At 48.2% G+C, this 15,091-nt stretch overlaps 1 protein-coding gene across 1 annotated transcript in view; it reads right to left on the bottom strand.

Moving 5' to 3' along the window:
• The window catches only part of NDUFAF1 (NADH:ubiquinone oxidoreductase complex assembly factor 1), a 42,775-nt gene that overhangs the window by 14,501 nt on the left and 13,183 nt on the right, over nt 1-15,091 (bottom strand). The window contains exon 3 of the mRNA XM_063947346.1: nt 7,608-7,793. Coding sequence (XP_063803416.1) covers nt 7,608-7,793 — 186 coding nt within the window. The remainder of the gene's footprint in view (nt 1-7,607; nt 7,794-15,091) is intronic.

Raw genomic sequence — 15,091 nt, 5'->3', positions numbered from 1 at the left:
TTCCCCATGGTCCTGACGGAGTCCCAGCATCCACTACGGACTATGAGAAATAGAATTATCGGTAAGTAAATTCTTATTTTCTCTGACGTCCTAGTGGATGCTGGGGACTCCGTAAGGACCATGGGGATTATACCAAAGCTCCCAAACGGGCGGGAGAGTGCGGATGACTCTGCAGCACCGAATGAGAGAACTCCAGGTCCTCCTCAGCCAGGGAATCAAATTTGTAGAATTTAGCAAACGTGTTTGCCCCTGACCAAGTAGCTGCTCAGCAAAGTTGTAAAGCCGAGACCCCTCGGGCAGCCGCCCAAGATGAGCCCACCTTCCTTGTGGAATGGGCTTTTATTGATTTAGGCTGCGGTAATCCTACCACAGAATGCGCCAGCTGAATAGTGCTACAAATCCAGCGCGCAATAGACTGCTTAGAAGCAGGAGCACCCAGCTTGTTGGGTGCATACAGGATAAACAGCGAGTCAGTTTTTCTGACTCCAGCCGTCCTGGAAACATAAATTTTCAGGGCCCTGACTACGTCCAGCAACTTGGAATCCTCCAAGTCCCTAGTAGCCGCAGGCACCACAATAGGTTGGTTCAAGTGAAAAGCTGAGACCACCTTCGGGAGAAACTGAGGACGAGTCCTCAATTCTGCCCTATCCATCTGGAAAATCAGATAAGGGCTTTTACAAGACAAAGCCGCCAATTCTGAAACCCGCCTGGCCGAAGCCAGGGCCAACCGTACGACCACTTTCCACGTGAGATATTTTAATTCCACAGTCTTAAGTGGTTCGAACCAATGTGATTTCAGGAATGCCAAAACCACATTGAGATCCCAAGGTGCCACTGGGGGCACAAAAGGAGGCTGAATATGCAGAACTCCTTTGACAAAAGTCTGAACTTCAGGCAGTGAAGCCAGTTCTTTCTGGAAGAAAATCGACAGCCGAAATCTGGACCTTGATGGACCCCAATTTGAGGCCCAACGTCACCCCTGCTTGCAGGAAGTGTAGGAATCGACCCAGTTGAAATTCCTCCTTCGGGGCCTTCATGGCCTCACACCAAGCAACATATTTCCGCCAAATGCGGTAATAATGTCTTGCGGTGACATCCTTCCTGGCTTTGATCAGGGTAGGGATGACTTCCTCCGGAATACCCTTTTCCTTTAGAATCCGGTGTTCAACCGCCATGCCGTCAAACGCAGCCGCTGTAAGTCTTGGAACAGACAGGGTCCCTGCTGCAGCAGGTCTTGTCTGAGCGGCAGAGGCCAAGGGTCCTCTGCCAGCATCTCTTGAAGTTCCGGGTACCAAGCTCTTCTTGGCCAATCCGGAACCACGAGTATGGTTTTCACTCCTCGCATTCTTATTATTCTCAGTACCTTGGGTATGAGAGGTAGAGGAGAAAACACATAAACCGACTGGTACACCCACGGTGTCACTAGAGCGTCCACAGCGATCGCCTGAGGGTCCCTTGACCTGGCGCAATATCTTCTCAACTTTTTGTTGAGGCGGGACGCCATCATGTCCACCCGTGGTCATTCCCAACGGTTTACCCGCATTTGGAAAACTTCTGGAAGAAGTCCCCATTCTCCCGGGTGTAGGTCGCCCATCGGAGAATCCTTGTGGCTTCTGCCATCGCCATCCTGCTTCTTGTGCCGCCCTGTCTGTTTACATGGGCGACCGCCGTGATATTGTCTGATTGGATCAGTACCGGCTGGTTCTGAAGCAGGGGCCTTGCTTGGCTTAGGGCATTGTAAATGGCCCTTAGCTCCAGAATATTTGTGAAGCGAAATCTCCTTGGAAATTTCTTCCCTGTGTGACTGCACCCCAGCCCCGAAGGCTGGCCTCCGTGGTCACCAGGACCCAGTCCTGTATTCCGAATCTGCGGCCCTCTAGTAGATGAGCCCTCTGCAGCCACCACAGCAGCGACAACCTGTTTCTTGCCGACAGGGTTATCCGCTGTTGTATCTGTAGATGGGACCCGGACCATTTGTCCCACAGGTCCCACTGGAACGTCCTTACGTGGAACCTTCCGAATGGAATTATGCTTCGTACGAAGCTACCATTTTTTTCAGGACTCGTGTGCTTCCACTGGAAGAAACACTCTTTTCTGGTCTGTGTCCAGAATCAGTCCCAGGAACAGAAGACGTGTCGTCGGGACCAGCTGTGACTTTGGAATATTGAGAATCCAGTCGTGCTGTTGTAGCACTTCCCGAGAGAGTGCTACCCCCACTACCAACTGTTCTTTGGACCTCGCCTTTATCAGGAGATCGTCCAAGTACGGGATAATAAAAACTTCCTTTTTGCGAAGGAGTATCATCATTTCGGCCATTACCTTGGTAAAGACCTTCGGTGCCGTGGACAACTCCAACGGCAGCGTCTGGAACGGATAGTGACAGTCCTGTACCACACATCTGAGGTACTCCTGGTGAGGAGGGTAAATGGGGACATGCAGGTACGCATCCTTGATGTCCAGGGAGACCCTGTAATCCCCCTCGTCCAGGCTCGTAATAACCGCCCTGAGCGATTCCATCTTGAACTTGAATCTTCTGATATAAAAATTCAAGTACAGGTTGAGTATCCCTTATCCAAAATGCTTGGGACCAGAGGAATTATGGATATGGGATTTTTCCGTACTTTGGAATAATTACATACCATAATGAGATATTATGGTGATGGGACCTAAGTCTAAGCACAGAATGCATTTATGTTACATATACACCTTATACACACAGCCTGAAGGTAATTTTAGACAATATTTTTTATAACTTTGTGCATTAAACAAAGTGTGTGTACATTCACACATTTCATTTATGTTTCATATACACCTTATGCACACAGCCTGAAGGTCATTTAATACAATATTTTTAATAACTTTGAGTATTAAACAAAGTTTGTGTACATTGAGCCATCAAAAAACAAAGGTTTCACTATCTCAGTCTCACTCAAAAAAGTCCGTATTTCGGAATATTCCGTATTTCGGAATATTTGGATATGGGATACTCAACCTGTATTTTAATTTTAAGATGGGTCTCACCGAACCGTTCTGTTTCGGTACCACAACCATTGTGGAATAGTTACCCCTTCCTTGCTGAAGGAGGGGCACCTTGACAATCACTTGTTGTGATTATAGTGTTGAATAGCCACCAACACCGCCTCCCTGGCAGAGGGAGGTGCCGGTAAGGCAGATTTTAGGAAACGGCGGGGGGAAGAACGTCTCGAACTCCAGCCTGTACCCCTGAGATACTACTTGAAGGACCCAGGGATCCATGTGAGAGAGCCCACTGGGCGCTGAAATTTCTGAGACGGGCCCCCACCGTACCCGGGTCCGCCTGAGCAGCCCCAGCGTCATGCTGTGGACTTACCGGACGCAGGGAGGACTTCTGCTCTTGGGAACTAGCTGTGTGCTGCAGCTTTTTCCTCTACCTTTGCCTCTCGGCAGAAAGGATGAGCCTCTAGCCCTCTTGCTTTTCTGGGGCCGAAAGGACTGTACTTGATGATACGGTGCTTTCTTTTGTTGTGGGGTAGCCTGTGGCAAAAAAGTCGATTTCCCAGCAGTAGCTGTGGAAACGAGGTCTGAAAGACCATCCCCAAACAGTTTTACCCCCTTATAGGGCAAAACTTCCATGTGCCGATTCGAGTCGGCATCGCCTGACCATTGCCGAGTCCATAACCCCCGTCTGGCGGCAATGGACCTAGCGCTTATTTTTGATGCCAGCCGGCAAATATCCCTCTGTGCATCACGCATGTATAAGACCACGTCTTTTATATGCTCTATTGTCAGCAAAATATTGTCCCTATCCATAGTTATTTTCCGACAGGGAATCTGACCACGCAGCGGGAGCACTGCACATCCATGCCGAAGCAATGGCTGGTCGCAATATAATGCCCGAGTGTGTGACTATATCTTTCAGGGTAACCCCCTGCTTTTTATCAGCAGGTTCCTTCAGGGCGGCCGGAGACGGTAGTGCCACCTTTTCTGATAAGCGTGTAAGCGCTGTATCTACCCTATGGGGTGTTTCCCAACGTGACCTATCCTCTGGCGGGAAAGGGTACGCTGCCAATTACCGTTTAGAAATTATCAATTTCTTACCGGGGGAAGACCACGCTTCCTCACACACCTCATTTAATTTCTCAGATGCAGGAAAAACTACTGGTAGTTTTCTCTCACCAAACATAATACCCTTTTATGTGGTACCTGGGGTATTATCATAAATGTGTAATACATTTTTCATTGCCTCAATCATGTAACGGGTGGACCTATTTGGAGGGTACACTAGTCTCATCGTCGTCGACACTGGAGTCGGTATCCGTGTCGACATCTGTTTCTGCCATCTGAGGTAGCGGGCGTTTTTAGAGCCCCCCATGACATTTGAGACGCTGGAACAGGCACAAGCTGAGTAGCCGGCTGTTCTGTGTCGTCGACCTTTTGTGTAAGGAGTTGACACTTTCACGTAATCCTTCCATAAGTCCAACCACACCGGTGTCGATCCCGCAGGGGGTGACATCACATTTACAGGCATTCGCTCCGCCTCCACATCATTATCCTCCTCATACATGTCGACACAGCCGTACCGACACACAGCACACACCCAGGGAATGCTCTGACAGAGGATAGGACCCCACAAAGCCCTTTGGGGAGACAGAGGGAGAGTATGCCAGCACACACCAGGGCGCTATATATCACAGGGATATCACATATAAGAGTGTTTTCCCTTATAGCTGCCTATATATATTGTATACTGCGCCTAAATTGTGCCCCCCCTCTCTTTTTAACCCTTTCTGTAGTGTATTGACTGTAGGGGAGAGCCAGGGAGCTTCCCTCCAACGGAGCTGTGAGGGAAAAATGGCGCCAGTGTGCTGAAGGAGATAGCTCCGCCCCTTTTTCGCGGACTTTCTCCCGCATTTTTATGGATTCTGGCAGGGGTTAAAAAGCACCTATATAGCCTCTGGGGCTATATATGGTGCCAGTTTGCCAGCCAAGGTGTCAGTATTGCTGCTCAGGGCACCCCCCCCCCCCCAGCGCCCTGCACCCATTAGTGACCGCAGTGTGTGGTGTGCATGAGGAGCAATGGCGCACAGCTGCAGTGCTGTGCGCTACCTTGGAGAAGACAGAAGTCTTCAGCCGCCGATTTTCCGGACCACCTTCTTGCTTCTGGCTCTGTAAGGGGGACGGCGGCGCGGCTCCGGGAACGGACGACGAGGTCGGGTCCTGTGTTCGATCCCTCTGGAGCTAATGGTGTCCAGTAGCCTAAGAAGCCCAGGCTACCACCACTTAGGTAGGTTCGCTTCTTCTCCCCTTAGTCCCTCGATGCAGTGAGCCTGTTGCCAGCAGGTCTCACTGAAAATAAAAAACCTAACAAACACTTTCTTCCTAGGAGCTCAGGAGAGCCCCTAGTGTGCATCCAGCTCAGCCGGGCACAGAAATCTAACTGAGGCTTGGAGGAGGGTCATAGGGGGAGGAGCCAGTGCACACCAGATAGTCCTAAATCTTTCTTTAGAGTGCCCAGTCTCCTGCGGAGCCCGTCTATTCCCCATGGTCCTTACGGAGTCCCCAGCATCCACTAGGACGTCAGAGAAAGAAATATTACATTAAGTAGATCGCGTTTATCGGTCATCATTAGGGTCAGTTGTTTGGTGAGGGACCAGATTTGCTTCTGTTTGGCCACATATTTTATGACTGGCAGCCACCAGCACTGGTTTTGCCTATTATATTGACCATGAATAATTTGAATTGGTCCTTGACCACCAACCCAGGGCACCCCTGCAAGTGTCCCGAGGCACCCCAGGGAGCCACGGCACACAGGTTGGGAACCTCTGAGCTAAGCACAAATTGGGGGAGAGGAACCATGGGGAACACATCTTCTTGAAGCTATCTGGGGAGTTAATAGATTAAGGCTGTGATGTTTCATATGGTCAATAGATCATATGCTATAGATGGCGGCAGATGGTGTCTGCATTTCTAGGCTAGGTCAGTCTGATATTTGGCTGTGTTTATGATGTGGCCGATTAAATAAGATAAATTATAAAATAGCAGAAAAGTGGATTTGTAAGTGAAGCTTGACGGGGCATAGAGCAGAGATTAAGACTGATCTAGATTTTATTTTTGCCTTGAAAAGCCAATTTTGGTATCCACGTTGTGCGGGATGGTCACACTGCAACATAACCACAGCCATATTAGAGGAGAAACGAACAGTCTTCCATTATGTTCTCCCTTAGGAATGATCCCTACTTATTAAGGTAAGGGATGACATTTTGAGGTGTGTATTATGTGAAGTCAAGGGACCAGGAAGAGTTTCAGGGGCAAGTGATTAGACAGTGATATTTTTTATACTGAATGGGTACAGTGATGATATAAGGGGTGAGTCTGGCTTTAAGTGGCATATAGCAAAATCTGAGGGGCATTTTGGAGTACACGTGGGATTAATAATGAATCCAAAATGCATTGTTTATGAAATTATGTTTGTAATAATGAGTGGGGGTTGTGTGAAGAACAATTCCACTAGTTTGGGAGACTGAGCGGTAATATGAATGAATGACACAGTAGCACAGGGGTTAGCAATGCTAACTCATAGGGTCATGGGTTCATTTTAACCAGGACATTATCTGTGTGAAGTTTGTATGTTTTCCCGAGTTTGCAAGAGTTTCCTCCGGACACTCCAATTTCCTCCCACAATCCAAAGTAATAGAGGTAGGGCAAATGGCTTGACAAACAAATTTAAAATAAATAAGTCTAGTGTTTGTGGGTCCATGTTATAGGGAATATAGATTGTAAGCTCCTCTGGGGCAGGGACAAATGTGAATGGCCAAATACTCTCTGTAAAGCGCAGCATAATTTAGAAGCACTATAACAACTCATATGAATAACTCATAAATGAATACAAATCACATGCTGAAAGTGTATATGGCCAGTAATCCTGTTTTTTCCCCTTTTATACTTATAAACAAACCTATTTCTGATTAACAGTACCTGAAAGAACAGCTGGGCATGTTTGCTTTTTAAGCTGTGTGTAAGCTGTTCTCTTCTGATCCAACTGATTGATCCAGAGAAACAATAATGCACTTTTAGAAAATCTACTGAAGGTTACATGTCAGTGTCAGCGGTAACGGTGGGGCTGCAGCGCAGGACAAAACTAGCAGAAGGGAGCAGGATAACTCAAGCACCTGATTGTACCTGTAAAATACTTCTTCCCGGGAGTCTGCAGGACAGACAGGGATTACAGACATGTATCACAGCCTGCAGGAAGAGCAATCAGCGGCCTCCCTGATTTGTCTGCCAGCCCCCCCAGACTCCCATTGGCTAGTTAATACAGGAGTCATATAGCAGATAGTAAATTGTGGAGTGTGGGGGGGTTGGGCAGATAGTTAGCTAGCCAATGGAAGCTGGTTGGCACCGGAGTCTGGTGGGCGGGCTGATCCATTGCTGTGATCCTGTGCTGCATCCGGCTGGACCCCGGTAGCCTTGCGCCTACTTCCAGCTGGCGTTTGAAGGTGTGGCAGATATCGCTCCCCTCTTTCACTGGAGCCCCAGCTTTACAACTACCACTGGTGTGTACCCAGCTTTACAGCACAACGTTTTCAACAGAGACAAACATAGCAGAGCAGTACACTGCACAATGTTACCTTAATATCCTGCCAGTATGGACCTCCACGAGTGTATATGAAATAATTGTACATATCGTCCCACGACAGAGAAAAGTACATCTCAGACTGTATGTTCACCATCCAAGGCCGCCCGTCTCCACGAATCCTCAAGTGTAGCATGTTGAAGTTTGACCAATCATAATTCAGCTTACGATTGAATGCTCCCTGTGATAAAACAACATTGTTTCATTTGCCCAGTTAAGAGAGTGAAATTGAGTAACGAGATTAAAATGGAAATAAAAAAAAAAAGGAGGTTAATTCTCAGTAAATACATACTTGCCAAGCTTCAGCTACAAATACACTATAGCTGCGGCATATATAGGACTGGAACAAAATTCTGATTTTCTTCTTGACATATGAAATCTCTGACTAATCAATAACATCTTTTTTTTATTATTTACACAGACTAGACATATACAGCTGCAGGCATGTAAAGAGGTCGCTTATAACGAACAATTAAAAATAAGACAGAGAATCTGATTGGCTGCCTCTGCATAACCACATTTTCTGTGCAGTACACTATAAATAAGTTTTTATGCACAGTGGCATGCAAAACTATTCAACCCCCTAAAGAGGCAACTGATTTATCTGTATTACAAATGAAACTTAAGGTGCGTACACACTGGCCGATACATCAGCCGTTCAGAACGGCTGATATATTGCAGGTCCGTCGGCCAGTGTGTACAAGCGATATGTTTGTGAATGCCGTCATTCAGGCATATTGCGTCAGCCCTGCAGCACAGCCGACAGACAATATATCTAAATAGGTAATTAATCGCGCCCTACGTTCTTCACACCATCGTAAAGGGCAATGCCCCCTTAAACCTTGCACGCCCTTGTGGTGTGCAATATTTTTATTATATGGAGTATTACCTCCAATCAGAATTGTGTGAGTGGTTAAATATTGCACGGACAAAGGGCGTGCGATGGTTAAGGGGTCGTAGCCCCTTGCAACGGCGTGACAGCACACGCAGGGCCTGATGAATCACCTAGTAGGTGCTGTGGTTGGGGGAGTGGTGGGTGTGGGGGAGACATGTATGGGGGAGGGGTCCGGGGGTGCAGCAGGTGGGTGAGGGGCGGGTGCAGTGGTTGGGGGAGGAGCTGTTGCGGCAGCGCTGTGGGTGGGGGAGGGGATCTGGTGCCACCACGGGTGGTGGAGGGGGGGTGGGGGTGCCGCGGATAGAGGTCGGAGGTACTGCGAGTGGGGGAGGGGCGGGTAATGCTTTTCCTCCTGGAAGCAGCTAAGCTGCTGTCCTCCCTTTGGCAGTGGCTCTCCCGGAGACTCGCACAGCAGCCAGTCACTATTGTTAGCGCCAGTGTCCCAACATGCCGCATTACAGGGAAGAAGATGCACTCAATAAACGACAGCTCCCAGCAGCCCTTAGCGCCGGAATGCTTTGGCGCTAAGGGCTGCTGAGAGCTGTAGTTTATTTAGTGCGTCTACTTCCCTGTAATGTGGCATGTTGGGACACCGGCGCTAACAATAGTGACTGGCTGGCAGAACTGACTGACTCGCTGAATCAATGTAAAAGGTGAGAGTGCTGTGCAGTGTCAGTGACACTGCACACGCACTGCACAGTCACCTTTTACATTGATTCAGAGTCCAGACATTACCCTCCGCGATATCACCCACTCTATCCGTTACAGTAGCCATCTCGGGACCTCCAGTCCGGCAGCCCAGGTGCTGTGTTGCGGCGTCAGGGCTTCTGGGGATCTGGGCGCGGCTGTGGCAGGGAGGCACTTCTGTGATATCACGCGCAGAGGGGGCTCAGAGAGTATGCGGCGCAGGGAAGGCTATGAAAGGCTTCCGCTGTGCCGCTTTCATACACATCTATGCCGGTGGTCGCAGTAGCTTTTGTTCCACCTGCACCGCGACTAGGGAGTGGGGATTGTTGATGCCGGAGGGGGCAGGTGGACTGGCTGCAGTAAAAGGATTTGTTTTTTTTCCCCTATGTACAGCGCAGAGACTTGCTGCAGATGCAGTGGCATACCCTCCAACTGTATCTTTTTGGCAGGTGCAGTACCTTTTTTTTATGGTCTGTACCGATTTTTGGCTCTCCAAACTTCCATTGAAAGTATATGAAGAGGGGCGTGGCCACATCACTGTACCCATGGCCACGCCCCCTTTTCTTATTTGTACCAATTTTTAAGTGTAAATTGTTGGAGGGTATGTTGCTGCAGATGCAGTGGGCCTATTTTGGGGTGTGGACCTGGAGCTGCAGCTCCATCAGCCCCATTGTTAATCCTGCTCTGGGAACACACAGCAGCCAAAGGGCAGAGCCTCCAATTGGATGTAACCTGTGTGGGAGGGCATTTCTTGCCCAATCAGCTGTGGACTGGGTGTGATAGACCTGCCCAATGAGAGCTCCTAGCCACGCCCAGCGTTATACACACAGTCACAGATCTGGACTATTATATAGGAGATGATATATTGGCGCACCATGCTGTGTGTACACTTGCTGCAGATGACAGTGGTGATTGACAGCACAATTGGGCGGGCGCATGTAAATGCCCGCCCAGTTCGTGACGTCAGTCCCAACGGATCGAGCAGTGTGCATGCACAAAACACTGGTCGGTCCGTCTGTAGATATATCTGCAGATCAATTGATCTGCAGATATATCTGCAAGTGTGCACCCAGCATTACATTGTGCCACACGGTCATTTTATTGTGAACCAGCAGGCTCTTAATGTAAATATTCAAACTTATAGTTCATAAAAATATCCCATAAAATGCAATTTGCATAAGTATTCAACCCTGCATGCTGTGGAAGTTCCAAGTTTACACAGATGAAAGCTATTGCCCTTACAACTGGCTTTCAATTAGCCTCTACCTGTGAAGTATCATAAAAAAAAAAACCTAACTCAAACAACATTGGTCATACTGTAAATCTGAAGGAAAATTAAAATCAAGATCAAAAAGTATTCCAATAAATGTAAAGATAACAAAATTAGGCAAACACAATATAGGAAAAGGCTAAAAAAAAATTATGTTCCGGTATATCCCAGTGAGCACTGTTGGATCAGCTGTGAAGAATGGAAACTGGATCATATCGCCAGCCTAGGCAAAGCCGTTCCTCTAAACCAGGCATCCCCAACCTCGGTCCCCAAGGCACACTAACACCTCTTTCAGATCGCAATGCCGGGTCCCACCCAGGAAATGGAAACTGGTCCTTCCTGGGTGGGAGCCGGCATTAGACCCTACACACCGCAATCCTGACCCGGCAATATGCAGTGTCGGGTTGCCAGCCAGGGGTGGGGATGGAGCCGACATCGGGGGCCGGAACGGAGGAAGCGCTGGGAGATGAGATAATTTCCGCTCTGCCTCTCCCTATGCAGTGAATGGGTACCGGGCCGCATCGACCAGGGTAACCCATTCACACTGCGCCTGCGCTGGGAATAACCCTTCTTATAACCCAGGTTGAATTACCGGGTCAAGCGACCCAGGAATTTGTCCATGGTCCCTTTTACTGGGTCAAAACCAGGTTGCTTGTGCCGTGTGAAAAGGGGCATCACAGTGCAGGTTTCTGCGATATCCCAGCTGCATATATTTGCCAGGGATAGACTTGGTTAATCATACACCTGACTATAATCCTACCAAATCCCTGAGTCTGTGCAAGTGTACCTAGAAGAACTGATGCTGTTTTGAAGGCAGAGTGTTGTTACACCAAATATTTTATTTATTTATATATATATATATATATATATATATATATATATATATATATATATATAATAAGAATTTACTTACCGATAATTCTATTTCTCGGAGTCCGTAGTGGATGCTGGGGTTCCTGAAAGGACCATGGGGAATAGCGGCTCCGCAGGAGACAGGGCACAAAAAGTAAAGCTTTAGGATCAGGTGGTGTGCACTGGCTCCTCCCCCTATGACCCTCCTCCAAGCCAGTTAGGTACTGTGCCCGGACGAGCGTACACAATAAGGGAGGAATTTTGAATCCCGGGTAAGACTCATACCAGCCACACCAATCACACCGTACAACTTGTGATCTAAACCCAGTTAACAGTATGATAACAGCGGAGTCTCTAAAAAGATGGCTCACAACAATAATAACCCGATTTTTGTAACTATGTACAAGTATTGCAGATAATCCGCACTTGGGATGGGCGCCCAGCATCCACTACGGACTCCGAGAAATAGAATTATCGGTAAGTAAATTCTTATTTTCTCTATCGTCCTAGTGGATGCTGGGGTTCCTGAAAGGACCATGGGGATTATACCAAAGCTCCCAAACGGGCGGGAGAGTGCGGATGACTCTGCAGCACCGAATGAGAGAACTCCAGGTCCTCTTTTGCCAGGATATCAAATTTGTAGAATTTTACAAACGTGTTCTCCCCTGACCACGTAGCTGCTCGGCAGAGTTGTAATGCCGAGACCTCTCGGGCAGCCGCCCAAGATGAGCCCACCTTCCTTGTGGAATGGGCCTTAACCGATTTAGACTGTGGCAGGCCTGCCTCAGAATGTGCAAGTTGAATTGTGTTACAAATCCAACGAGCAATCGCCTGCTTAGAAGCAGGCGCACCCAACTTGTCGGGTGCATACAGTATAAACAGCGAGTCAGATTTTCTGACTCCAGCTGTCCTGGAACATATTTTCAGGGCCCTGACAACTCCTAGCAACTTGGAGTCCTCCAAGTCCCTAGTAGGTGCAAGGCACCACAATAAGCTGGTTCAGGTGAAACACTGACACCACCTTAGGGAGAGAACTGGGGACGAGTCCGCAGCTCTGCCCTGTCCGAATGGACAAACAGATATGGGCTTTTTTGAGAAAAAACCACCAATTTGACACTCGCCTGGTCCAGGCCAGGGCCAAGAGCATGGTCACTTTTTATGTGAGATGCTTCAAATCCACATATTTGACTGGTTTTAAACCAATGTGATTTGAGGAATCCCAGAACTACGTTGAGATCCCACAGTGCCACTGGAGGCACAAAAAAGGGGTTTGTATATGCAATACTCCCTTGACGGACTTCTGGACTTCAGGAACTGAAACCAATTCTTTCTGGAAGAAAATTTACAGGGCCGAATTTGAACCTTAATGGACCCCAATTTGAGGCCCATAGACACTCCTGTTTGCAGGAAATGCAGGAAACGACCGAGTTGAAATTTCTTTGTGGGGCCTTCCTGGCCTCACACCACGCAACATATTTTCGCCACACGTGGTGATAATGTTGTGCGGTCACCTCCTTTCTGGCTTTGACCAGGGTAGGAATGACCTCTTCCGGAATGCCTTTTTTCCCTTAGGATCCGGCTTTCCATCGCCATGCCGACAAACGCAGCTGCGGTAAGTCTTGGAACAGACATGGTACTTGCTGAAGCAAGTCCCTTCTTAGCGGCAGAGGCCATAAGACCTCTGTAAGCATCTCTTGAAGTTCCGGGTACCAAGTCTTTCTTGGCCAATCCGGAGCCATGAGTATAGTTCTTACTCCTCTACGTCTTATAATTCTCAGCACCTTAGGTATGAGAAGCAGAGGAGGGAACACATACACCGACTGGTACACCCACGGTGTTACCAGAACGTCCACATCTATTGCCTGAGGGTCTCTTGACCTGGCGCAATACCTGTCCCGTTTTTTGTTCAGACGGGACGCCATCATGTCCACCTTTGGTATTTCCCAACGGTTTACAATCATGTGGAAAAAACTTCTCAATGAAGTTTCCACTCTCCCGGGTGGAGGTCGTGCTGAGGAAGTCTGCTTCCCAGTTTCCATTCCCGGGATGAAAAACTGCTGACAGTGTTATCACATGATTTTCCGCCCAGCGAAAAGTCCTTGCAGTTTCTGCCATTGCCCTCCTGCTTCTTGTGTCGCCCTGTCTGTTTACGTGGGCGACTGCCGTGATGTTTTTCCCACTGGATCAATACCGGCTGACCTTGAAGCAGAGGTCTTGCTAAGCTTAGAGCATTATAAATTTACCCTTAGCTCCAGTATATTTATGTGGAGAAAAGTCTCCATACTTGATCACACTCCCTGGAAATTTTTTCCTTGTGTGACTGCTCCCCAGCCTGTCAGGCTGGGCTCCGTGGTTACCAGCATCCAATCCTGAATGCCGAATCTGCTGCCCTCTAGAAGATGAGCACTCTATAACCACCACCGGAGAGACACCCTTGTCCTTGGATATTGGGTTATCCGCTGATGCATCTGAAGATGCGATCCGGACCATTTGTCCAGCAGATCCCACTGAAAAGTTCTTACGTGAAATCTGCCGAATGGAATTGCTTCGTAGGAAGCCACCATTTTTACCAGGACCCTTGTGCAATGATGCACTGTTTTTAGGAGGTTCCTGACTTGCTCGGATAACTCCCTGGCTTTCTCTTCCGGGAGAAACACCTTTTTCTGGACTGTGTCCAGAATCATCCCTAGGCACAGCAGACGTGTCGTCGGGATCAGCTGCGATTTTGGAATATTTAGAATCCACCCGTGCTGATTGTAGCAGTATCCGAGATAGTGCTACTCCGACCTCCAACTGTTCCCTGGACTATGCCCCTATCAGGAGATCGTCCAAGTAAGGGATAATTAAGACGCCTTTTCTTCGAAGAAGAATCATCAATTCGGCCATTACCTTGGTAAAGACCCCAGGGTGCCGTGGACAATCCAAACGGCAGCGTCTGAAACTGATAGTGACAGTTCTGCACCACGAACCTGAGGTACCCTTAGTGAGAAGGGCAAATTTGGGACATAGAGGTAAGCATCCCTGATGTCCCGGGACACTATATAGTCCCCTTATTCCTGGTTCGTTATCACTGCTCTGAGTGACTTCATCTTAATTTGAACCTTTGTAAGTGTTCAAAAAAAATTTTTTAGAATAAGTCTCACCTAGCCTTCTGGCTTCAGTACCACAATATAGTGTGGAATAATACCCCTTTTCTGTAGTAGGAGGGGTAATTTAATTATCACCTGCTGGGAATACAGCTTGTGAATTTTTTCCCATACTACCTCCTTGTCGGAGGGAGACTTGGTAAAGCAGACTTCAGGAGCCTGCGAAGGGGAAACGTCTCGACATTCCCATCTGTACCCCCGGGATACTACTTGTAGGATCCAGGGGTCCTGTACGGTCTCAGCGCCATGCTGAGAACTTGTCAGACGCGGTGGAACGCTTCTGTTCCTGGGAATGGGCTGCCTGCTGCAGTCTTCTTCCTTTTCCTCTATCCCTGGGCAGATATGTTCTTATAGGGACGAGAGGACTGAGGCTGAAAAGACGGTGTCTTTTTCTGCAGAGATGTGACTTAGGGTAAAAAACGGTGGATTTTCCAGCAGTTGCCGTGACCACCAGGTCCGATGGACCGACCCCAAACAAGTCCTCTTCCTGTATACGGCCATACTGTGCCGTTTGGAATCTGCATCACCTGACCACTGTCGTGTCCATAACATCTTCTGGCAGTTATGGACATCGCGTTTATTCATGATGCCAGAGTGCAAATATCCCTCTGTGCATCTCGCATATATAG

Source organism: Pseudophryne corroboree, chromosome 12 (genome assembly GCF_028390025.1).
Source record: "Pseudophryne corroboree isolate aPseCor3 chromosome 12, aPseCor3.hap2, whole genome shotgun sequence".
Classification (NCBI taxonomy): domain Eukaryota; kingdom Metazoa; phylum Chordata; class Amphibia; order Anura; family Myobatrachidae; genus Pseudophryne; species Pseudophryne corroboree.
The sequence above is the reverse complement of the archived record's forward strand: the minus strand, read 5'-3'. Positions and strand labels throughout refer to the sequence as shown.